This window comes from Aquarana catesbeiana, linkage group LG05 (genome assembly GCF_042186555.1).
Source record: "Aquarana catesbeiana isolate 2022-GZ linkage group LG05, ASM4218655v1, whole genome shotgun sequence".
Lineage (NCBI taxonomy): Eukaryota > Metazoa > Chordata > Amphibia > Anura > Ranidae > Aquarana > Aquarana catesbeiana.
This window is the reverse complement of record NC_133328.1, coordinates 567,235,222-567,262,079: the sequence shown is the minus strand read 5'-3', so window position 1 is coordinate 567,262,079 and position 26,858 is coordinate 567,235,222. Positions and strand designations below refer to the sequence as shown.

The 26,858-nt window shown below is 44.5% G+C and overlaps 1 protein-coding gene across 1 annotated transcript in view; it reads left to right on the top strand.

Annotated features, from left to right (window-relative positions):
• Positions 1–26,858, top strand: part of CDH17 (cadherin 17) — a 236,317-nt gene that overhangs the window by 42,416 nt on the left and 167,043 nt on the right. Inside the window, exons 3-4 of the mRNA XM_073631971.1 lie at positions 6,404–6,490; positions 20,091–20,231. Coding sequence (XP_073488072.1) covers positions 6,404–6,490; positions 20,091–20,231 — 228 coding nt within the window. The remainder of the gene's footprint in view (positions 1–6,403; positions 6,491–20,090; positions 20,232–26,858) is intronic.

Sequence of the window (26,858 nt, the reverse complement as noted above, 5' to 3'; positions counted from 1 at the left end):
ATTTACACATAAATGACAATGGTCCCAAAAATGTGTCAAAAATGTCCGATGTGTCCGCCATAATGTCGCAATAAAACTCGCAGATCGCCGCCATTACTAATAAAAAAAAATTAAAAATAAAAATGCCATAAAACTATCCCCTACTATGTAGACGCTATAAATTTTACGCAAACCAATCAATATACGCTTATTGTGATTTTTTTCCCTAAAAATATGTAGAAGAATACACATCAGCCTAAACTGAGGAAAAAAATAGTTTTTATATATATTTTTGGAGGATATATATTATAGCAAAAAGTAAAAAATACAGCGTTTTTTTTCAAAATTGTCGCTCTTTTTTTGTTTATAGCGCAAAAAATAAAAACCGCAGAGGCAATCAAATACTACCAAAAGAAAGCTCTACTTGTGGGGAAAAAAGGACGTAAATTTTGTTTGGGTACAATGTTGCATGACCGCGCAATTGTCAGTTAAAGTGACACAGTGCCGAATCACAAAAAGTGCTCTGGTCAGGAAGAGGGTAAAATCTTCCGGGGCTGAAGTGATTAATACCTGCTTCTCCCGCCGCATCCTGTATTTTCTCTGACCAGCTTGTACCTCACTACATGAGATTCAAGCTGTTGAGGAGGAACCAATGTGTGCGCCAGGGACAGGTATAAAAAAAGCCTAAAAGTACCAAATACCTGCAGCAACATGTGAGCAGCAAAATGGCAGCATTTCAAGACCTGGGTCTTAGGGAAGATAACTAACTCTACTTTTATAGCCCAGTCTAGACCTCCTTTACAATTGACTCTGTAGGGACAGGATCGCTTTAATTCGCTTTAATGTCAGGTCCCCTAGAAGCACATGTCCACAATTCCCTCACATAGCTGGTGCTCTATTCAGCTTTTGGAAACAAGATAGGGAAATGTTCTGTAAGCTGTGAGTCTCTTTTGTCAGAGCTTACACAGGGCTAAGAACTATCTTCCGCCCCACGTAACACCACTGGGCCAGTCTCAAGCACCAGCCCTGGCACATAAAAGGAAGGGGTGTGAGTCACATGCTCTTTCATCCCTAGAGGTACTGACCATTTTTTTAAACTCCCAGTGGCCTACAGGAATGTTGACACATGGCAAACATAACTGAGTGTGGTGCCATTTATTTTGCATAGTGCCCCAACATATTATAACACGTGTTTTGGTGAACCATAAAGGTAGCTTGCTGTGCTCTCGGTTTGGAAAAATTATGCAGGCACGTTAAAAAATCTGTGCTGTAGTGTGTCGTAGCCCATCCAAAATAATTGGGCTGCCCTACTACAATGCAAGTTGTTGCACCAAATGCTGCACAATATATGCAGATGTATAAAAAAAAAAAAAGACCACAAAATACAAAATGAAATACGATGTACTGAATATTTCTCCTACTGAGAGGAACAGAAATGAGTATGTGCTTGTAGAAGCTTTGCTTTTTATCTGTGGAAATTTATGGCGAGCCATAGGTAAACAGAACAGTTATGGGTTTACAGCCTGACAGTACTTTGCAGGGGGAGGAAGATGTGTTGCCTTGAAACCAGTCGTAGACTTTGAGCCTTGTAAATCTACAACACGATCAAGTGTATTTAGTGGCGCGGAGCTGAAGGTAGGCTGTCATAAAATAGTCACAAGAAGTTAATGTCTTCCAGCAATAAAAGGTTTCATATCATCAGCAATAAAACAAAATGGCAGTCAAACTGGAAGCAGATCAAAATACAAAGGGTGGCTTACTTAACAATAGTTATATGTTATGTTGTCATGACAACATTTCCTGCCTGAAAGGGAGCTGTCTTTAAGGTTTGGACTGTGAGAAGGAGTTGATGGTGAGAAATCCCGATACTAAACAAGGCAATGTACAGACAGATGGGGTGACCAGAGACAACTTGCTCCTTTGCACAGATGGTCAAGTCTGAAAAATCTTTGGAAACTTGGAGTGATGTCCGTTTATGACTAATCTGGATATACCTGGAACAGAAGACGTGCTTATAGAAGAATCATATGCATATATTAATGTGGCCTCATATGTCCTTATTCTCCATCCCTCCCTTTAAAATGCAATACCTGAATATCTGCTAGTCTTGTAGGCTTTCTCTAACAACATGCTGAGAAACCTGCAGAAGAAACAACATCTGATACTAATGCATGCTTGTTAACTCTTGGTTGTTAATCCATAAAACATCACAAATGATGGTTAGATTCAGGCACATCCTATGAAAATATTGGCTCACGTATGGAACTTATGGCCTTAAAGTGTCAAGCATGATGTCACCTTGTCACATCCCTCAACGCGTGACCATTGGTTGCTCAGGCACAAGCACCATCATATTGTAAGGCCACATTCTCCCCATACCCAGAAGCTCCCCTCTGTTAAAGTGATTGAATGAGGGCTTCACTGCAGCAGGGAGGTGGAAAGGGAGTTAAAATTTGTATCAGACACAAACAATGTAACCATCAGTAGAAGTTTAATTGCTGATGAAACTTCAGTGTGTTAAAAATTTAATGAACACAAACACTTCAAACTGAGGGGAAATTCCACATCAGTGTCACATGAAGATAAGCAAGAAAGTGACACAGAAATAGAAATTAATGCAGACAATCCAAATGCTGTAAAATAAGAAACCAGGCCTCAAGAGGTTTCAACCAAGAAATCCTCCAGAAGCAATAAAGGCATCCCAGCCAAACGTCTGTCCTATGTTGCTCATGTAGCATGAAAAACATTGTAATGGGATGAGATGCAAAGACTTCCAACTCATGAGAAAAAAAAGTGGATCAGAGCATTTGAAAAAACATTTACAAGGAACAGATTTAGAGAACTGAGATCCAAAATGGGACTAATATAAGGGGTAGTTGTTGAGTGGGGGTGTTGGAATACAGAATGGTATTTTGTGCAACAACTACTGTACTTCAGTATTTAGTAGAGATATATTCTTCAACCAGTAGATGGCAGTGTTTGTAAGTTTATAGCTGCATCTATGGTATGCTCTATGTCTTTTCTCTGTAATAAAGTTCTTGTTTGCTGTCTGCAGTTAAAGTGTTAGTAAACTAATTTCTTTCACTTGTACCTACAGGAATGCCTATAATAAGGCTTACCTGTAGGTGCAGTGAATATCTCTTAAACCTGCACTGTATAGGAGATATTCACATTGAACGCAGCCAGTAACGTCACCAGCGCATGCATTCTATACGTGCCAGACCTTCAGAGCTAGTGCTGTAAACGAGGGCTCCCACGCACATGCGCAGGAGTGACATCACCGTGGCCCCAGCCACTCATGTAGCCAGAGGCCGTAAACCTGGAAGGAAGACTAGGTGAACATGGAAGCCCTGTCAGCGGTGACAGTGTGCCACTGGAGGGCTTCGTTTTAAGGTAGGTCTCGCAATGCATACTAGCACATTATGCATTTGTCTTACAGGTGAAAGTGTTTTTTTTTTGCAGCAGTTTACTACCGATTTAAGTAGCAAAGCCCATGCGGACTGTGCACTGTCTGTTCTGTAGGGCTACATACAAAATTTCTAACAATAGCTTTGCTCACCAGTGTCTGCAGGGATGTATCTATGGAAGTCTGTAGTAAAGAAAACCTATAGCTTATCCCTGCATAAGAAAAACACATATTCATTTTAAAGTGTTCATTAATCTAAAGTTAAAGTGGAACTACACTTTATCTAAGAACCACAAGCCGAAAGCGCTATTTCATTTACTTTAATATTCAAAGCAAACTCACCCATCCATGTCTCCATGCTTTATTTTGCTGAGAAATCACTTAGAAAAACACCCCCTAGCATTTCTGGCTGTGGCCATCTTGAGTAAGGGCAGATGATTCATGAAACAATTACTTTCTGGAATCCATCTTCCCTTAGCTCAGGCATGCAGGTAGGAGGGTGTGGTTAGCTGAGTAAACCCCTCCTCCCCTCCTGAAGACTCCTGGGATGTATGACATAATTTGCCTTGACCTGAAAAATAGGAAGAAACTAAAGAAATGTAACAATACAGTTTAAAACAAGCAAATATGATATATCTTCCTATCTCTTTGCTAATCCTAGCAGCATAAAGATTACAAATAGTCAATGTTGATCGAGAGAGTGAAGTTCCATTTTAAGGATTTAATTGTAGAGTTTGGTAGATCAAAACACCTGCAGGTCTCTTATAGCTTTTGGTGGCTAAAGCAGCAACATCTGCCTGCTGTTATTCAGCCCACGCATTGGAGTTTCAACCTACTACATCCCTGTCATGTTCTCTGTAATATACAATAAAATGCTGATAGGAGAAAGGATATCCTTGTAATCACCCCAGCAGATGTGCAGAATGTAAGGCTATATCACCATTAAAAATCACTGAAAGGCAAATCTGGAACCCTACATGAAAAGAAACGTGGTGGCTGCCATTGTTGACCTTGCCTAAAATAGCTGGATGCCTGGCTGTGGGGTTGAGCCTGTGATGCTGCATACGCAACGAGGCTGATTTACTAAAACAGTTGAGAATCTTCACACAATAAATTGTATACATTTTCATTTCAATTATTCAGTCATGTGCAGTTAAAAAAGAAAACAAAAATGTACTTTTCTTTTTGATTGGGTAACTGAAATGTATATTCACACAATTTATTGTATGAAGATTCTCAACACCTTTAATAAATGAGCCTCAGTGTTCAAGGTCAATGTAGTAAAGCCAGCGGGGTGTAACCACCAGGTTACGTCTGTCAAAACTGATCCTATAGGTGCTTCACGCACAGGTATATTGTTGTCTATTTAAAGCTAAACACCAGGCAGACAAAATAGACACAAATTAATGCAACTGTTTATTAATTAATACATAATTAATTTTTTTTTTTTTTTAATGCAAGCAATGTAACTACCTGAAAATGACTTATCAGCCACTTGCAGTCCACTGTTCAGCAAAACTCAAAGAACTAAAGGAAGCAGTAGCACTAGAGGCCAATGATTTGTGCCACAGTGCAGGTAGCATGCCGATAGGGGAAGAGAGCTGACAGGGTGATTAAGCTCATCAGTGCGCTGCTTCTCCTTTTTATGTCCAGTCACAGGGTAGTAGTGGACAGGAAACTTGTAAGTGAAAATTAAACTGCTGCAAAGAAAGGTCAGGTCCTCTTTCCTGCAAAGCAGGACTGTGCTGTGCAAGGTCCCTTTCACACTAGTGGTCTGATCGGGTGCCAGTTTTTTAGACGGACCTGATTAGACCCTCCATTCTCCTCTATGGAGTGGTGGGTGTAAATCAATGGCAGCTGGTGCTTCATTTTTTTTGGGAGGGTGTCGCTTGCTCGTCTGCCCACCAGCCCTGCACTTACCCCATTTAGGTCGCGGGCAGCTTCGGCTCCTTCCTGCATCTCCTCCTCCTCAGCGGCTTCACCCTGTGTCTCCTTCTCGGCGGCTTCCTCCTCTGCGGCCAATACGGTCGCTTCCCCCCTGGGCCAATCAGGTCTTAAGACCCGCTTCCTGATTGGCCAGGAGGAGAATCAGGAAGAAAATAGCGAATATTGATTGGGTGGGCTCCGGGCGCAGTGCTCTGTGCTGCAGCCCACCCTTTTTTAAGCCAATTAGAGCCTCAGGCTCTAATCACGTGCTTCCAAAAAAAAAAAACCCATTGAAAACCATGCGTCTGACGCCCTGCATGTAGATTAGGGGCTGGGCGCATGGATTAGGGGAGCGGCGCCCCTGCTCCCTTTATGGACGGCTGCCACTGGTGTAAATGTGTTTACACCTGCTTACATCCAATCTGTCTAGCGGATCAAATGGCAGCCGGGTGTAAACGGACAGGCGGTTTGTTTATGTCCAACCGCCCATAGAGGAGAGTAAGGTGTGTCTGTTTCCTGCTCCTAAGTGGAGCAGAAACAGACCAGCCATCCGTCTGCTCAGTGGGGATCAGCGGACAGATTCCCCACTGTGCGGAGTCCGCCCCATGAGAAAGGGGCCTAAATCTCAAGACTGGAAACCAGGAACATTCTTGCAAGGAATTTCTCTGTAATAAAGGAAATCTGTACTGAGAGAAATATGCTGCTGTTATAAATATACACAGTTTTAAAAATATCAGTGTTACATATGTGAACATTCATCCACCCGAAAAGGCTACAAAACAGTGATGATCTTAGGCATGTATGTGTCCTTGTCCAAACCCACCGGGGCTATCTCACCAGGAAGCTGTCACTGCGCACTGCCAATCATAAGCCGCTGAGGCATTCCCCAGCAGAAATGGCAGAATTTGAGAACTATATGAAGTTAATTAACTTTTAAACATGCCATGATTCACCAAAAATGTAACTGTGGTTTTGGAGGACTTACTCTTCAATTAAAACAACAATAATAAAACCATGACAGTTCAAATGTCAGATATTAATTTTCTGCTTGTCATATGCAGAGGGTGAATTTCTTTTTTTTTTCTATTTCAGATATTTGTGGAAGCACAATTAGAGCAGGGGCCTCTAGGAGAAAAGATATTCCATGTTAAAGAAGGAACTAAAACAACTATCTATCAGGTGAGATGAGGGTATGAGATGTTCTTCAATCCCTGTGTGATCATGCTCCAATTAATAACTTCAGTCATAATTGAAAATTGAGCCTTGTGTTGCATACAGTGTGTACATCCAGGCAACCCAGCTTCTGCTTAATAACCAGCCAAAGATGTGTTACTCTCATGTTACCCTGGTGTTTAATACCACCCTTGTCAACAATCTGCATTTTCTACTCAGATGTGTTACACAGTAGTGTTTTTCATGGAAGGGGGAAAAGTCTTGGAATTCGTACATCTCTGCAAAACCCCACAAGAAGATGTATGACAGCCTTAGCCCAGGCTCCAACCAGGCCATGTCCCCAACGCGTTTTCGTATAGCTTGGTTGGAGCCCGGGCTGAGGCTGTTATACACCTTCTTACAGGGTTTTGCAGAGATGTACGACTTCCAGGACTTTTCCCTTTTCTATTTAATGTCTAGAGCTGGGACGTTCTGTCCTAGTCTACACTATATGTGGTTGCTACACAAGAGGACTCGGTGCAGCCTTGAACGGCACCTGTCAGTTTAGTTTGGAACACAGTAGTACATGTATAGTATATAAAGATTAAGTAGAAAATGACCCAAGGAATGCGCCCAGACACAAAGGCGGTGCAGTCTCCAGTGTGCCCATACACTAAAATGCAAATGTTATATGTCCATATTAAACAGGTACTATTCTAGAAATGAATTAACTAATGTAGCACAGTCCTAGGTAGGTGCTAGAAGAGAGTATAGTTTTTTTATCTTTTTGCTTACAAGGAAGATGGTCAGGTAAAACTCATGCCATGTACACACGGGCGGACTTTTTAACCAGACTGGTCCGATGGGACGAATCCGGCGGACAATCCAACCATGTGTGGGCTTCATCGGACCTGCAGCGGACTTTTTCGGTGAAAATCAGACGGACTTTAGATTTGGAACATGTTTCAAATCTTTCCGGTGGACTCGAGTCCGGTTGAAAAATCCGCTTGTCTGTATGCTAGTCCGACGGACAAAAACTGACGCTAGGGCAGCTATTGGCTACTGGCTATCAACTTCCTTATTTTAGTCCGGTCGTACGTCATCACGTACGAATCCGTCGGACTTTGGTGTGATCCTGTGTAGGCAAGTCAGTTTGTTCAAAAGTCTGTCGGAAGTCCGTCAAAAGTCTGTCTGACCGTTGATTCCGAAAAGTTCGCCGTGTGTACATGGCATTTGAGTGCTCTCTGCCTACCAGGGAGCAGCATCTATTGGTCATTGCTCATTGTGCTCAGGTGCAGCTCAGCTTGTATGATTGTCCCACATTGGTCCAATAGGGAGGCAAATTGTATAGTGAGAGGGGACCTGGCACGTGAGTGCACAGGCATTGTTACAGCTCTGGATTGGCAGAGGAAAAGTTCTGCATTGCATGCTGGGATACTGTATGAATGCTAGGGGCACATGTGCTCAAGGTTAGAGTTGGAGAGAGTGGAGTCCAGGAGGGAGGGGCAGCTGCCCCTCCTCCGTGGAGGCTGTCGTGTGGCCTTGGGTGGTCGATCCAAGGGCCTGAAGTTAGAGAGAAGCTGAATCCAGTGGTCCTGCAGAACTGACTGGAAGGGGGACACCAGGGAGGATCTGATTATGCCTACAATGAGTACAGATATGTGTCTTTGGGCCTGTCCTGTGAGGGCCACTCCTTCAGCTAGAAGAGTCAGTGGATGGGTGTCAGTAAAGTGTCCTGAAGATAAAGTAGTTTAATCAAGTCTGCTGCTAGTGAGGGCAAGAAGACTTAAAAGAGAAGTATGGATTTCCTTTTTTTTGCTTAATCCTAATCCTTATGAGCTTCTAGTATCTACAAATCTTTCCTGCCCTCTGAGAAGTGCCGCGTTTCTGTTAAAATAGAGTTAATTACCTGTGGGAGGGTCTACAGACTTTCATACAGCGTAATACTGACAATAGTGGGGGAAGATGGTAGTTGCGCTGTGATGGGGGGGGGAGCTACAAAGATGACTAAAGTGGCAAAGTGAACTAAAAAAGCAGAAACGGGCCAATGCATGAATGAATCCTACATGCTAAAAGAACATGGTGGGGATGCAGTGCAGTGCAACGTAGCTAATCAACATGACTATAATGTTTCGGGCAGACAAAGCCTAATATATAAAGGTAATTATGAAACAGTGACTGCTTGAATATAGCAAAGCAAAATTGCATATACTAACACAAATAGGATCAATAATGACACAATGCAAAAAAATATATATAATGCAAGAAAAATATATGTGGGCTAGTGCCCCATTAGCAAAAACGTGCCAAATCCTGGTGAACTACAAGTGACAAATCCCTAGGGCAAACATGAATATTAGTTCTATCATCCAGTCCAAAAAACAAAACTCGTGATGAGAAACACAAAACAATTCCAATCGTGAAGGGAAGGGGGATCTTCAGTGATGACACCTCCGTGTTTGCAAGCCGCTTACCTTACAGCTGTAAGGTGTACAGCCTGTGTTGCAAATGACCCGCAGGTGTAGACGTTTCGTGTATAAGGTAGTGACAATGATGAACATGCCAAGTGAAATATAAAAAATAAAAAGTATACAGCATGTAAAATAACTCTGCAACGACCACAGTGGAGGGGGGGGCAAGACACACATGGGGGGAGGTTGCACTCACTTTCATGAAGTGAGTGAGCGCCGAGCTCGTATGCCTCCAGGAGTATCACCAATCTGGAATCTGTCCCCGTGCCTGGAAACTGGAATATGTCCCCGTGCCTCTCTCCTCAGTGTTCGTCAGGTAGAGTAGTGATGTACAGTATGAGGGGGGAAAGAGACGCACATAGCGTGATCCCATATAAAAGGTATCTCCCCCCCTCCTTCATCACAGCGCAACTACCATCTTCCCCCACTTTTGTCTCATTTGTCCTGCCTTGGATCAGTACTTAGGTGTTGCAGCAGTGTCCTTTTAGTGTAGCCCCCCCCCCGACAGCGCAGGAGTTTCCACTTTCCACTGTAATACTGACAATGGTCTGGCTCTGGAGTCTGGATCCACCCACTTTCCTGTCATCTTGCTTGATTGATGTCAGCTCTCTGCTCGTTCCAGAGACTTCATACAACACACAGAGCTGCTCTCCTCCCTCTTCTCCCCTCCCCTCTCCCTGCTCAACCCACCCCCCTCCCCTTTTCCTCCCCCCTCCCCTCTCCCCTTTCCCCCCTCCCTGTTGCAGACAGAACAATCTCAGCACACATTCAGGAAAGCAACAGGCATTAGTGAGTGTAGAAGTCAGTGATAGTGCCCTATACAGTGTATTATATTCTACTTCCCTGCTAAAATTATAATGCAAAGAATACATTTTTAAAGTAAAATACAACACTGGCTTTTTTTTTCATTTTTACTGGCTATTCAGATTGTTCTATGTGATTGAGTTCATGGAGTCTTCCATGTACATATGCTGATTTTACACTGTTAGGAGTACAGGGGATGGGGATGACAGGACTGTACAGGGGATGATAGGACTGTATAGGAGTACAGGGATGGGGATGATGGGACTGTATAGGAGTACAGGGGATGGGGATGAGGGGACTGTATAGGAGTACAGGGGATGGGGATAATGGGACTGTATAGGAGTATAGGGGATGGGGATAAGGGGACTGTATAGGAGTATAGGGGATGGGTATGATGGGACTGTATAGGAGTACAGGGGATGGGGATGATGGGACTGTATAGGAGTACAGGGGATGGGGATGATGGGACTGTATAGGAGTACAGGTGCTGGGGATGATGGGACTGTATAGGAGTACAGGGGATAGGGATGAGGGAACTGTATAGGAGTACAGGGGATGGGGATGAGGGGACTGTATAGGAGTACAGGGGATGGGGGATGAGGGAACTGTATAGGAGTACAGGGGATGGGGATGAGGGGACTGTATAGGAGTACAGGGGATAGGGATGATGGGACTGTATAGGAGTACAGGGGATGGGGATGACAGGACTGTACAGGGGATGATAGGACTATATAGGAGTACAGGGGATGGGGGTGACAGGACTGTACAGGGGATGATAGGACTGTATAGTAGTACAGGGAAAGGGAATGATAGGACTGTATAGGAGTACAGGGGATGGGGATGATGGGACTGTATAGGAGTACAGGTGCTGGGGATGATGGGACTGTATAGGAGTACAGGTGCTGGGGATGATGGGACTGTATAGGAGTACAGGTGCTGGGGATGATGGGACTGTATAGGAGGACAGGTGATAGGGATGATGGGACTGTATAGAAGTACAGGGGATGCGGATGAGGGGACTGTATAGGAGTACAGGGGATTGGGATGATAGGACTGTACAGGGGATGATGGGACTGTATAGGAGTACAGCAGATGGGGATGATAGGACTGTATAGGAGTACAGCAGATGGGGATGATAGGACTGTATAGGAGTTCAGGGGATGGGGATGAGGGGACTGTATAGGAGTATGGGGATGGGGATGATGGGACTGTATAGGAGTACAGGGGATGGGAATGAGGGGACTGTATAGGAGTACAGGGGATGGGAATGATGGGACTGTATAGTGGTATAGGGGATGGGGATAAGGGGACTGTATAGGAGTACAGGGGATGGGGGTGATGGGACTGTATAGGAGTACAGGGGATGGGGATGATGGGACTGTATAGGAGTACAGGTGCTGGGGATGATGGGACTGTATAGGAGGACAGGTGATAGGGATGATGGGACTGTATAGAAGTACAGGGGATGCGGATGAGGGGACTGTATAGGAGTACAGGGGATTGGGATGATAGGACTGTACAGGGGATGATGGGACTGTATAGGAGTACAGCAGATGGGGATGATAGGACTGTATAGGAGTACAGCAGATGGGGATGATAGGACTGTATAGGAGTTCAGGGGATGGGGATGAGGGGACTGTATAGGAGTATGGGGATGGGGATGATGGGACTGTATAGGAGTACAGGGGATGGGAATGAGGGGACTGTATAGGAGTACAGGGGATGGGAATGATGGGACTGTATAGTGGTATAGGGGATGGGGATAAGGGGACTGTATAGGAGTACAGGGGATGGGGGTGATGGGACTGTATAGGAGTACAGGGGATGGGGGTGATGGGACTGTATAGGAGTACAGGGGATGGGGATGATGGGACTGTATAGGAGTACAGGGGATGGGGATGATGGGACTGTATAGGAGTACAGGGGATAGGGATGATGGGACTGTATAGGAGTACAGGGGATGGGGATGACAGGACTGTACAGGGGATGATAGGACTGTATAGGAATACAGGGGAATTGGGTGACAGGACTGTACAGGGGATGATAGGACTGTATAGTAGTAAAGGGAAAGGGAATGATAGGACTGTATAGGAGTACAGGGGATGGGGATGATAGGACTGTACAGGGGATGATGGGACTGTATAGGAGTACAGCAGATGGGGATGATAGGACTGTATAGGAGTTCAGGGGATGGGGATGAGGGGACTGTATAGGAGTACAAGGGATGGGGATGATGGGACTGTATAGGAGTACAGTGGATGGGAATGATGGGACTGTATAGGGGTATAGGGGATGGGGATAAGGGGACTGTATAGGAGTACAGGGGATGGGGATGATGGGACTGTATAGGAGTACAGGGGATGGGGGTGATGGGACTGTATAGGAGTACAGGGGATGGGAGTGATGGGACTGTATAGGAGTACAGGGGATGGGGGTGATGGCACTGTATAGGAGTACAGGGGATGGGGGTGATGGGACTGTATAGGAGTACAGGGGATGGGGATGAGGGGACTGTATAGGAGTACAGGGGATGGGGATGATGGGATTGTATAGGAGTACAGGAGATGAGAATGACGGGACTGTATAGGGGTATAGGGGATGGGGATAAGGGGACTGTATAGGAGTACAGGGGATGGGGGTGATGGGACTGTATAGGAGTACAGGGCGTGGGGATGATGGGATTGTATAGGAGTACAGGTGCTGGGGATGATGGGACTCTATAGGAGTACAGGGGATGGGGATGAGGGGACTGTTTAGGAGTATAGGGGATGGGGATGAGGGGACTGTATAGGAGTACAGGGGATAGGGATGAGGGGACTGTATAGTAGTACAGGAGATGGGGATGATGGGACTGTATAGGAGTACAGGGGATGGGCATGACAGGACTGTATAGGAGTACATGGGATGGGGATGACAGGACTGTACAGGTGATGATGGGACTGTATAGTAGTACAGGGGAAGGGAATGATAGGACTGTATAGGAGTACAGGGGATGGGGATGAGGGGACTGTATACGTGTACAGGGGATGGGGATGATGGGACTGTATAGGAGTACAGGTGATGGGGATGATAGAACTGTATAGGAGTACAGGGGATGGGGATGAGGGGACTGTATAGGAGTACAGGGGATGGGGATGAGGGGACTTATAGGAGTGCAGGGGATGGGGATTATAGGACTGTATAGGAGTATAGGGGATGGGGAAGGCGGGATGGGATCAGTGGCAGAGGGATGATTTGTATGTACAATAAATGAGACTCTGGGGACATATCGGGGTTCAATTTAGATGTGGGGCAGTTGTTAGTCTCCTCTCCTATGTACTGTACACAGGTATGTGCTCTACACATAGCACTGTGTATATTTCAGAGAACAGACACAGGGCACGGGTCACTATGCTCCTTACTATGTCTCCTCTTCTGAAATAACACAGTGCTGTGTGTAGAGAGATTACCTGTGTTCATAGCTGGACAAAAGAAGTTTTCAGTGACTCCCCCCCATCGGCTGGAGGAGACGCTGACATGAACTTTGAATGAGTGAGGGGAGAAGGGGGGGAGTGAATTCGGAGGACACAGGAACATCAAAGCCCAGGGGAGAGGTATTGGAGTCTTGCAGAGAAGAGCTTACAGATAACAGCTAGAGAAAGGTGAGGAGACTTCACTTGTATCACACTGTCTCTCTGCTTCTGGGGTTTTGGCTGGGGACATGCTGCCATGGAAACAGATTCACGTGAAGAATGTGCTCATTCTAGATAGCAGCTTGGGTGTGCACCTCTTCACCAAACACACCCACATGTCCTCCAGATGGAGGGAGTGAAGCAGTGGCTGGATTGTGGAGCTGTGTCCACCCCCTGGAAACTTTTAAACTGAGGAAGAACCGTTAGAGGCTGATTCTGGACACTTCAAAAGACTATTCTACAAAAACTAAAAGGACTGGGGAAAGAAAGATTGCAGATATGAGGGTAGCATGTACTACCTATTTTTGCATTCCCATACTTCTCCTTTAATCTTTCCATACATCCAGGGCCGCTGTTAGAAATCATGGGGCCCCATACAGCCTACCTGACGGGGCCCCCCTTGGCCCCGCCCACAACCCTACCCCTGGATCTGCCCAAGACCCCACGCTGTCACAAAATCTGGGGGACTTGTGGCGGGAGCTGAAATATGTAGCATGTTCCAAAAGGTGAACCTTTAATAACCATCATTATTCTAAACTTTTTACACTATTATAAAGCAGCAGAGATGTCTTATTTTAGAGCTTTTTTGACAACAACTAATTAGCAGGGATGAGCTCAGGCGTGTTCCGACCGTAGTCTGAACCCACCTTAGCTATACCACCAGGAAGCTTTACAGCGCCCCACCAAATCACAACTGGATCTAAATGGGAGACTTTGTGTCCGCATACTCCACAGACTTGTGTCCATTTACATTAGGCTACCTCTGATCTGTCACATTTAGGTCTAGAAAAATAGAAAAGGATGTTCTTTTCCATTTTTTTTTTCCTACCTGAATGGACACAGAGGTAGGCAGATCTAAATGCACACGAGTCAATTCATATCTGGACTCCTGTAGACCTACATTGAGCTTTCAATCAGGTATGCATGAAAAACTGACAGGCGGACTTGATTGCAAAGCTTGGATGAAATATTCTCAAAGGGGAGTGGTTTTGGGGTGGTAAAAATACAGCTTGGCTGTGTGTTTTTACTGTCCCTTCCTCCCATCACACGTGTAAAGTAGCATCTCACTGTGTGCTCATGGTAATCATCATTATTATGATCAGAGCACAACAGGTGCTGTATGGCTCTGTCAGTGTAGCATGCTGTGTGGTGCTGACTTTGTTATGGCTGTACATTGTTATAGTCTGTAACACACATTACAGCCATGTATTAAAGCGGAGTTCCACCCTAAAGTGGAACTTCCGCTCATCTGATTCCTCCCCCCCTCCGGTGTCACAATTGGCACCTTTCAGGGGGGTGCAGATACCTGTATAATACAGGTATCTGCACCCACTTCCGGGTATAGCTAGCCGCAGACTCCCCGCCCACCCCCGTTGTGTTGTGGGAAATACACAGTTCCCACAACACAACGGGGACCAGTATAGACGCGCAGCGCGACTCGCGCATGCGCAGTAGGGAACCGGGCAGTGAAGCCGCAACGCTTCACTTCCTGATTCCCTCAGTGAGAATGGTGGCGGCAGCACCCGAGGACCGAGGGACGGTTCGGTCTCGGGTGCCGACATCGCTGGACCCCGGGACAGGTAAGTGTCCTTATTTTAAAAGTCAGCAGCTGCAGTATTTGCAGCTGCTGACATCTAAAATTTTTTTTTCGCGAAACTCCGCTTTAAGAAAATCAGCATCCAACAGAATGTTACACTGACAGAGCCATACAGCACCTGTTGTGCTCTGATCATAATAATGATGATGATCATAAGCACACAATGGGGAGTCTGGGGACTGCTCCTTAGCCTCAGCCTGTGTGATGTGTCAGTGTGTGTGCAGGGGGATTGCTTGCCTGTGGACCGGCGTCAGGATTACTCTTTCTCCACCGTTGTCTCAGGCTCCTCAGTGATGAGTCTCTCCCTCAGGCTGCAGCACGGCACTTATTGAGGAAAGGGAGCCGCATTATAATTGAATCTATCTGCCGGGAAGGCGTACAGTGAGTGGCCAGAACTTTAGTATGTTACAAGGTACACTGGCGCAGAGCAGGGATTGTCTGCCTGCGCCCGAAAATGGAGAAAAAGTCCCTCTTCTGCTCTCACCTTCTGGGCCCGTATATTAACCTGATGGGCCCAGGATGGTACTATATTCCTTGCTAATCAAGTAGGTGCAGATTAATAAAGTTATTTAGCTAATTTGTTTTTTTAGCTAGAAATTAACTACAAAGCTGCTCGCCCCCCCCCCCACTGACCGGGCCTGGTACAACAGGGCTGGTTGTACTACCCTAGCGGCCCTGCAAACATGTGGCAATATGGTTAAAGCAGTGTGTCTGCTTCCACAAATCTTCTGGTGAGGCCAAGTGAGAGTGTCCTTATCCATTATGACTAGTTCCAGTAGGAGTATCCCACTAATCTCTTCTCCCATCCAAGTTCCAAAATAAAATACAAAAACACAAATACCCTGGACTGGTCATTGAGTAACGAGCAAGCGGGAGTAGGGGGGGGATAGGAGAATACCCATAGCAACTGGCTGCAGGTAATCAGAGAGGCCTGGGAAGTCAGCAAGCCCTACGGGGACAGTGCTACACTAATAATATGTTAGTTTTCAGCTTCTGAAAATTGAGTTGGTTATTATAGATGCAGGAGTTCTGGTATAGAACATACTGTATGTTCAGCATGATTATCTTTTATTAAAACATGTTATAGATGTATACCACACAAAAAATTAATTTACTGCACCCTGAACTTTGTTTACTACACTAAAAAAGTAATATCCTTTAACCAACAGCCAGATTCACACTTTAGCGCTGCCCGTACCCACATTATTGTGCGTCGTGTCATGTGTTCATCAATTAAGCCAGCCCATTCATTCTGAATGTAGCACAATGTAACGAAAAATCGACAAGACACTTCTTTAAACTTAAGAGTTCCACAGTCCTCTGTATGTGTGTAGTATTGTTTGCGCCATTCAAAGTGAAACTCTCCAACACACCACCAAAAATGCAAAGTTTGTACTCCTAGCCAGCCAAATTTTAAGACTGCGTCTGTGTCTAGCAATGTGTCAGCTTACTATTACTGTGAGATACAATAAAAACAGCAAACCATAGTCAATAGAACTGATTAGCAAACCAGAGAGTTCATTCAGCACAACCCGCTAACCACAACTACAGGTTGACATGACTCAGAAACACAGAAGGTACCTGAATTCCGAGGCTCACAAAGTGTTAGCCCATTCTGGACAATGTACAGAAATAAGCACTTAGATCTTTGCTCCATGTCCACTCAGGAAGTCCCTGTTTGGAATGAGGCTTCCTCCCACGTCCCTTTATTATGTACTCCGTCAGAGTACCTTGAATGCTCTGGATCCCAGTACTTGATCTTTTGCTCTACAGTGGAGATCACATCACTCTGGGAAATGTCCGTTGCCATACTGGATGCAACTGAGCTGTAGATAACAGTCACATGGCTTAAAATAACTATTGCTATGGAAAAAACACATACAATACATTACAGCTTAGTGTGTTGAGCCTTATGTGTAAAAGTACCAACACAATTTAGTGTAGAGAACACCTCATCTAGCCACAGTGGCGTCGCTATGGGGGTGCAGGGGGTGCAGACCAAACCTGGGTGACACCCGCTAGAGCGGTGACACCATCAAGTAGGAAGTGATATCCGACTGCGATGGTGTCACCCCCATCTGTCACCCCCCATCTGTGACAGCACATGGATCGGTGTGCTGGCACTGACTGCATCATTTACAGGGGCTGGTTTGGGGTGCGCACCATGACCGTGCGCTGCTGGCCCAAAACCAGGTGACACCAACCCTAGTGTTGCCACTGTCTAGCTAGTCACAGTTAGGTTAGGAAACAATGTCTGTATGGCCTCTCTTTTATCTCAGGGGGACAAAGCGATGGATCATTTTCCTATACAGACCAAAACATACACATGCACCCACTGTGAACATGTTTTTCCAACCATCTTTTGTAAGAAAGATAATTCAGGGGTTGAATCACACATGCATGGCCAGTTGCCGTATAAAGTATGTAGGTAGTTTTACTATAACTCCCACCTTGTTGGCAATATTCCTGATCAGCTTATGCTGATATGCACTAAATATTGACCTATGAGAAAACTGCACGTACGTTTTAGAAGCAGGATGACTAATACAAGCATAGGGGTAATCTCATCACTCTGTCCAAACTATAGTTTTTTACTGTGACCCAAATATACATAAATGTTAAAGGTGAGTTCAGCCAACTCAGTAGTTTATGACTGTGAAAGTTAGGTCATACTAACTCAATGCTAGCCTCATTTATTGCCCCAGTAAAGGCTGGGTGTGCCACCTTTAAGTACAGGTTAATACTTGAAAGATCTTGTGAAAGAGAAACTATAAAATTCATGTGTTTGTTCACCTGCCCATATACTTCCTTTCTTGGCTAAAACCATTTTAAAGATGAGAGTTCTGAAGAGTCAATACATCATACCTCCCAACATTTTGAGATGGGAATGAGGGACACCTACTAATAAATCCACACAAGCTTTTTTTACCATTACTATTCCTTTATATTGGCTTTTGAAATGTACAAATGCAGCAATTTAGAAATTGGTTGAAAGGTTTAGCACTGGGAAATACTTTTTGAAAGGTAAAAAGTGAATTTTATATATACAACTATATAGATCAGACCAAAATGATCGACAAATGAGGGGGAAAGAGGGACAGAGGGACATTGCTCGAAATCAGGGACAGTTGCTCCAAATCAGGGACAGTTGGAAGCTATGAATACATTAGTGTTTACATTTTATAGAGCCAGGGCACCAAAATGCATTTTTTCCTAGAAGAGCAAACATTCACAAATGTGGATGTACAAAGACCTCCGCTTGTACAGTTATGTAATTGCAGCGGCATCCACACACATAGGACACCCAACATTAGAGCTGATTTTTTATTACAAAGTAATACATTTTTGCACACTGGTACTGACTAGTACTTCTCCCTCAGTGGGGTACTAGACAGGAAGTTAGCCATCCAATAAATACGTTTATATTGTGAGAAGATATCATTTATAGCTTTTGATGGTTCTCTTTGCCCGGCCTGTCGGTTTAGGTGGACGGCCATGTCCTGGTAGGTTTGCAGTTGTGCTAAACTCTTTCCATTTTCAGATGATGGATTGAACAGTGCTCGAGAGATGTTCAAATCTTGGGATATTTTTTTATAACCTAACCCTGCTTTAAACATCTCCACAACTTTATCCCTGACCTGTCTGGTGTGTTCTTTGGCCTTGATGATGCTGTTTGATCACTAAGGTTCTCTAACAAACCTCTGAGGGCTTCACAGAACAGCTGTATTTATACTGAGATTAAATTACACACAGGTGGACTCTATTTACTAATAAGGTGACTTCTGAAGGCAATTGGTGCCATTAGATTTTAGTTAGGGGTATCAGAGTAAAGGGGGCTGAATACAAATGCTTGCCACACTTTTCAGATATTTATTTGTAAAAAAAATGTGAAAAGCATTTATAATTTTCCTTCCACTTCACAATTATGTGCCTCTTTGTGTTGGTCTATCACATAAAATCCCAATAAAATAAATTTACGATTTTGCTTGTAATATAACAAAATGTGGAAAATTTCAAGGGGTATGAATACTTTTTCAAGGCACTGTATGTAAAACTATTTGTTTAGTTCCTTTTATTTTAGAATGTGGTGCCTCGAGACATTACAGAATTTTAAAGGGTGCCTTGACTGAAAAAAGGTTACATAACACTGATCTAGAGCAATAGTATAATTGAAACAAAAATCTTAGCTTTTCTTATTAAAAAAGAACCCATGTGCTCCATTAAACTGACAGTACTTAGAATAAAAGTGAAATCTGATAATTTTTTTTCAGTATTCTGCCGCATGCAAGAGAAAACTTTTCTTTAGGCACCGCTCCTTAAGGGCCAGTTCACACCACATGCAGTCCAGTGCGTTTTGTTTTTTTTTTTCAAAAAACGCACTGAAAGTAGGTATATGGTTTTCAATGGCATAGTTCACACCAGTGCTTGCAGTTCCAGTGTGTTCCAGTTCCAGAAAAAAAAAGTAGAACATGCTGCATTTTTCCTGCACTGGACTGTACTGGAACGCTGTAAAATGCATCAAAAACGCACTGAAACACACATGTCCTTATTTAAGGTTAAGAAAAAAGAGGGGGAAAAAATGCACTTGACTGCATCCAAAATGCATGAAAAATGCATCAAAACCACACTGGAACGCATCAAAAAACGCGTCAAAAATGCGCATGCAAAAAAAACCATCTGGTAAGCATCTGCACTGCGTTTCTATGTTGTGAACTGTCCCTAAAAGATCACTCAGACTGTGCAATGCAACTTTGTAACAAGATGAGAGGCAGCTACAGGGGGCTGGTCTGTGTGAGCACATATAACTCAGAACAAAGGTTACTGCATAGGCACCAGGATTTACACATCTGTGACATCACATCCAGTGTAAAGAAGTCTAAGGAAATCTAAGAAAGTATACCTTAGAAGATGATACCAGAATAACCTTCTGGAGAAAAAGCAAGGTACAGTCACTGTCAGGAGGAGTACTGTGATCCCCATTGAGAAGTAATAAAAAAGTGTGTGTTACATTAACATATTACTTACATGCATGCTTGCATATACCATGAAAAAATATATCTAATTGCTACATCTGCTTTCAACAGTTTCAGAAAAGCGATGCCAGATCACACATGTTTGTTCTGGAAGGAGCAACAGACAATTTAATTGAAATTCACCATGATAATGGGATTCTGCAGACAACTGGATCACTTGACTGGACAAAAAAAAGTCAATACAGTTTGCAGGTAATACCAGATTTATGTCACCTTTACTTTATGATAAAATCACTAGCTTTAGCTTTAAAGGTTTTCACTTCACTAGATGTTATGGGCATATAGTGTAATATTTGTAGTTAAGTGGGCATAAACTCCCATGTATGATATTTACCTATAGGTAATTCTATAATAAGGCTTACCTATAGGTACAGTTCATATCTTCTAAACGTGCACTGTTTAAGGAGATATTTACTTTTGATGCAGCCGGTGACGTTGACCCGTGCCGTTTCTTCAGAGCCGTGCCGTAAACAGTGCATGTGCGGGAGTGACGTCATTGCTGGCTCGGCCGTTCATATCGCCAAAGCCCACTAGGAAGAAGGAAGACCAGGTGAAAATGGAAGTGCCTTCAGCGGTGACAGTGTGCTGCTGGAGGGCTTTGTTTTTAATTATGTCTGTCATAATGTGCTAGTATGCGACGCATACTAGTACATTATGACGTAACCTGCCTGGTGCCTATTTTTTATTTTTTTTTACATGCAGTTTACTACTGCTTTAAAAGAATATGTTATACATATTGCAGTTGATTTACTAAAGATACACTGTGTGAGCTTGGAACAAGCACCCACATGGGTGTCAAATTGGGAACAGCGGCTATGTCCATGCAGCATCTGTGTCCCAATTGACATTAACCACTTGACGACCGCCTCACGCCGATTTACGTCGGCAAGGTGGCACGGACAGGCAAAATCACGTACATATACGTGATTTGCCTTCCGCGGGTGGGGGGTCCGATCGGACCCCCTCCCCGGTGCCCGAGGCGGTCGTCTTTTGTCCAGCGGCGATCAGAGGTGAGGGGGAGGCCATCCGTTCATGGCCCCCCCCCCTCGCGATCGCCGCCGGCCAATCAGATCACTTCCTTTGCTGCTGTATGCTAAACAGCAGCAAAAGAAATGATGTCATCTCTCCTCGGCTCGGTATTCCGTTGCAGCGCCGAGGAGAGAAGACTTCACTGTGAGTGCACCAACACTACACAACACAGTAGAACATGTCAGGCACACAAAACACCCCGATCCCCCCCCCGATCGCCCCCCCGATCCCCCCCCAATCACCCCCCCCCTCCCTGTCACAAACTGACACCAGCAGTTTTTTTTTTTTTTTTTCTGATTACTGCATTGGTGTCAGTTTGTGACAGTTACAGTGTTGGGACAGTGAGTATTAGCCCCCTTTAGGTCTAGGGTACCCCCCTAACCCCCCCTAATAAAGTTTTAACCCCTTGATCACCCCCGTCACCAGTGTCGCTAAGCGATCATTTTTCTGATCGCTGTATTAGTGTCGCTGGTGACGCTAGTTAGGGAGGTAAATATTTAGGTTCGCCGTCAGCGTTTTATAGCGACAGGGACCCCCATATACTACCTAATAAATGTTTTAACCCCTTGATGGCCCCCTAGTTAACCCTTTCACCACTGATCACCGTATAAGTGTTATGGGTGACGCTGGTTAGTTTGTTTATTTTTTTTAGTGTCAGGGCACCCCCCGTTTATTACCGAATAAAGGTTTAGCCCCCTGATCACCCCCTGACGGCGGTGATATGCGTCGCCCCAGGCAGCGTCAGATTAGCGCCAGTACCGCTAACACCCATGCACGCAGCATACGCCTCCCTTAGTGGTATAGTATCTGATCGGATCAATATCTGATCCGATCAGATCTATACTAGCGTCTCCAGCAGTTTAGGGTTCCCAAAAACACAGTGTTAGCGGGATCAGCACAGATACCTGCTAGCACCTGCGTTTTGCCCCTCCGCCCGGCCCACCCAAGTGCAGTATCGATCGATCACTGTCACTTACAAAACACTAAACGCATAACTGCAGCGTTCGCAGAGTCAGGCCTGATCCCTGCGATCGCTAACATTTTTTTGGTAGCATTTTGGTGAACTGGCAAGCACCATCCCCAGGCAGCGTCAGATTAGCGCCAGTACCGCTAACACCCACGCACGCACCATACACCTCCCTTAGTGGTATAGTATCTGATCGGTTCAATATCTGATCCGATCAGATCTATACTAGCGTCCCCAGCAGTTTAGGGTTCCCAAAAACGCAGTGTTAGCGGGATCAGCCCAGATACCTGCTAGCACCTGCGTTTTGCCCCTCCGCCCGGCCCAGCCCAGCCCACCCAAGTGCAGTATCGATCGATCACTGACACTTACAAAACACTAAATGCATAACTGCAGCGTTCGCAGAGTCAGGCCTGATCCCTGCGATCGCTAACAGTTTTTTTGGTAGTATTTTGGTGAACTGGCAAGCACCAGCCCCAAGCAGCGTCAGATTAGCGCCAGTACCGCTAACACCCACGCACGCACCGTACACCTCCCTTAGTGGTATAGTATCTGAACGGATCAATATCTGATCCGATCAGATCTATACTAGCGTCCCCAGCAGTTTAGGGTTCCCAAAAACGCAGTGTTAGCGGGATCAGCCCAGATACCTGCTAGCACCTGCGTTTTGCCCCTCCGCCCGGCCCAGCCCAGCCCAGCCCACCCAAGTGCAGTATCGATCGATCACTGACACTTACAAAACACTAAATGCATAACTGCAGCGTTCGCAGAGTCAGGCCTGATCCCTGCGATCGCTAACAGTTTTTTTGGTAGTATTTTGGTGAACTGGCAAGCACCAGCCCCAAGCAGCGTCAGATTAGCGCCAGTACCGCTAACACCCACGCACGCACCGTACACCTCCCTTAGTGGTATAGTATCTGAACGGATCAATATCTGATCCGATCAGATCTATACTAGCGTCCCCAGCAGTTTAGGGTTCCCAAAAACACAGTGTTAGCGGGATCAGCCCAGATACCTGCTAGCACCTGCATTTTGCCCCTCCGCCCGGCCCAGCCCACCCAAGTGCAGTATCGATCGATCACTGTCACTTACAAAACACTAAACGCATAACTGCAGTGTTCGCAGAGTCAGGCCTGATCCCTGCGATCGCTAACAGTTTTTTTGGTAGCTTTTTATTGAACTGGCAAGCGCCAGCGGCCTAGTACACCCTGGTCGTAGTCAAACCAGCACTGCAGTAACACTTGGTGACGTGGCGAGTCCCATAAGTGCAGTTCAAGCTGGTGAGGTGGCAAGCACAAGTAGTGTCCCGCTGCCACCAAAAAGACAAACACAGGCCGTCGTGCCCATAGTGCCCTTCCTGCTGCATTCGCCAATCCTAATTGGGGACCCACCACTTCTGCAGCGCCCGTACTTCCCCCATTCACATCCCCAACCAAATGCAGTCGGCTGCATGAGAGGCATTTTCTTTATGTCCTCCCGAGTACCCCTACCCAACGAACCCCCCCCAAAAAAGATGTCGTGTCTGCAGCAAGCGCGGATATAGGCGTGACACCCGCTATTATTGTCCCTCCTGTCCTGACAATCCTGGTCTTTGCATTGGTGAATGTTTTGAACGCTACCATTCATTAGTTGAGTATTAGCGTAGGGTACAGCATTGCACAGACTAGGCACACTTTCACAGGGTCTCCCAAGATGCCATCGCATTTTGAGAGACCCGAACCTGGAACCGGTTACCGTTATAAAAGTTAGTTACAAAAAAAGTGTAAAAAAAAAAATATATATATATATAAAATAAAAAAAAATAGTTGTCGTTTTATTGTTCTCTCTCTCTCTATTCTCTCTCTCTTGTTCTGCTCTTTTTTACTGTATTCTATTCTGCAATGTTTTATTGTTATTATGTTTTATCATGTTTGTTTTTCAGGTATGCAATTTTTTATACTTTACCGTTTACTGTGCTTTACTGTTAACCATTTTTTTGTCTTCAGGTACGCCATTCACGACTTTGAATGGTTATACCAGAATGATGCCTGCAGGTTTAGGTATCATCTTGGTATCATTCTTTTCAGCCAGCGGTCGGCTTTCATGTAAAAGCAATCCTAGCGGCTAATTAGCCTCTAGACTGCTTTTACAAGCCGTGGGAGGGAATGCCCCCCCCCCCACCGTCTTCCGTGTTTTTCTCTGGCTCTCCTGTCTCAACAGGGAACCTGAGAATGCAGCCGGTGATTCAGCCAGCTGACCATAGAGCTGATCAGAGACCAGAGTGGCTCCAAACATCTCTATGGCCTAAGAAACCGGAAGCTACGAGCATTTTATGACTTAGATTTCGCCAGATGTAAATAGCGCCATTGGGAAATTGGGGAAGCATTTTATCACACCGATCTTGGTGTCATCAGATGCTTTGAGGGCAGAGGAGAGATCTAGGGTCTAATAGACCCCAATTTTTTCAAAAAAGAGTACCTGTCACTACCTATTGCTATCATAGGGGATATTTACATTCCCCGAGATAACAATAAAAATGATTAAAAAAAAAAAAAAAAATGAAAGGAACAGTTTAAAAATAAGATAAAAAAGCAAACAAATAATAAAGAAAAAAAAAAAAAAAGCACCCCTGTCGCCCCCTGCTCTCGCGCTAAGGCGAACGCTAGCGGCGGTCTGTCGTCAAACGTAAACAGCAATTGCACCATGCATGTGAGGTATCGCCGCGAAGGTCAGATCGAGGGCAGTAATTTTTGCAGTAGACCTCCTCTGTAAATCTAAAGTGGTAACCTGTAAAGGCTTTTAAAAATGTATTCATTTTGTTGCCACTGCACGTTTGTGCGCAATTTTAAAGCATGTCATGTTTGGTATCCATGTACTCGGCCTAAGATCATCTTTTTTATTTCATCAAACATTTGGGCAATATAGTGTGTTTTAGTGCATTAAAATTTAAAAAAGTGTCTTTTTTCCCCAAAAAATGCGTTTGAAAAATCGCTGCGCAAATACTGTGTGAAAAAAAAAAAATGAAACACCCACCATTTTAATCTGTAGGGCATTTGCTTTAAAAAAATATATAATGTTTGGGGGTTCAAAGTAATTTTTTTGCAAAAAAAAAATAACTTTTTCATGTAAACAAAAAGTGTCAGAAAGGGCTTTGTCTTCAAGTGGTTAGAAGAGTTGGTGATGTGTGACATAAGCTTCTAAATGTTGTGCATAAAATGCCAGGACAGTTCAAACCCCCCCCAAATGACCCCATTTTGGAAAGTAGACACCCCAAGCTATTTGCTGAGAGGCATGTCGAGTCCATGGAATATTTTATATTGCGACACAAGTTGCGGGAAAGAGACAAATTTTTTTTTTTTTTTTTTTTTTTGCACAAAGTTGTCACTAAATGATATATTGCTCAAACATGCCATGAGAATATGTGAAATTACACCCCAAAATACATTCTGCTGCTTCTCCTGAGTACGGGGATACCACATGTGTGAGACTTTTTGGGAGCCTAGCCGCGTATGGGACCCCGAAAACCAAGCCCTGCCTTCAGGCTTTCTAAGGGCGTGAATTTTTGATTTCACTCTTCACTGCCTATCACAGTTTCGGAGGCCATGGAAAGCCCAGGTGGCACAAAACCCCCCCCAAATGACCCCATTTTGGAAAGTAGACACCCCAAGCTATTTGCTGAGAGGTATAGTGAGTATTTTGCAGACCTCACTTTTTGTCACAAAGTTTTGAAAATTGAAAAAAAAAAAAAGTTTTTTCTTGTCTTTCTTCATTTTCAAAAACAAATGAGAGCTGCAAAATACTCACCATGCCTCTCAGCAAATAGCTTGGGGTGTCTACTTTCCAAAATGGGGTCATTTGGGGGGGTTTTGTGCCACCTGGGCATTCCATGGCCTCCGAAACTGCGATAGGCAGTGAAGAGTGAAATCAAAAATTTACGCCCTTAGAAATCCTGAAGGCGGTGTTTGGTTTTCGGGGCCCCGTACGCGGCTAGGCTCCCAAAAAGTCCCACACATGTGGTATCCCCATACTCAGGAGAAGCAGCTGAATGTATTTTGGGGTGCAATTCCACATAGGCCCATGGCCTGTGTGAGCAATATATCATTTAGTGACAACTTTTTGTAAATATTTTTTTTTTTTTTTGTCATTATTCAATCACTTGGGACAAAAAAAATAAATATTCAATGGGTTCAACATGCCTCTCAGCAATTTCCTTGGGGTGTCTACTTTCCAAAATGGGGTCATTTGGGGGGGGTTTGTACTGCCCTGCCATTTTAGCACCTCAAGAAATGACATAGGCAGTCATAAACTAAAAGCTGTGTAAATTACAGAAAATGTACCATAGTTTGTAGACGCTATAACTTTTGCGCAAACCAATAAATATATGCTTATTGACATTTTTTTTACCAAAGACATGTGGCCGAATACATTTTGGCCTAAATGTATGACTAAAATTTAGTTTATTGGATTTTTTTTATAACAAAAAGTAGAAAATATCATTTTTTTTCAAAATTTTAGGTCTTTTTCCGTTTATAGCGCAAAAAATAAAAACTGCAGAGGTGATCAAATACCATCAAAAGAAAGCTCTATTTGTGGGAAGAAAAGGACGCAAATTTCGTTTGGGTACAGCATTGCATGACCGCGCAATTAGCAGTTAAAGCGACGCAGTGCCAAATTGGAAAAAGACCTCTGGTCCTTAGGCAGCATAATGGTCCGGGGCTCAAGTGGTTAATGGGACTGTCTGCACAGGATGCACAGAACACCTTTCCCCATGCAAGTAAACACAGCCCTCCATGGGCATACGGTTTAGTACACCCTGTGTGAACAAAGCCTTTCCCTGTACCTCCAGC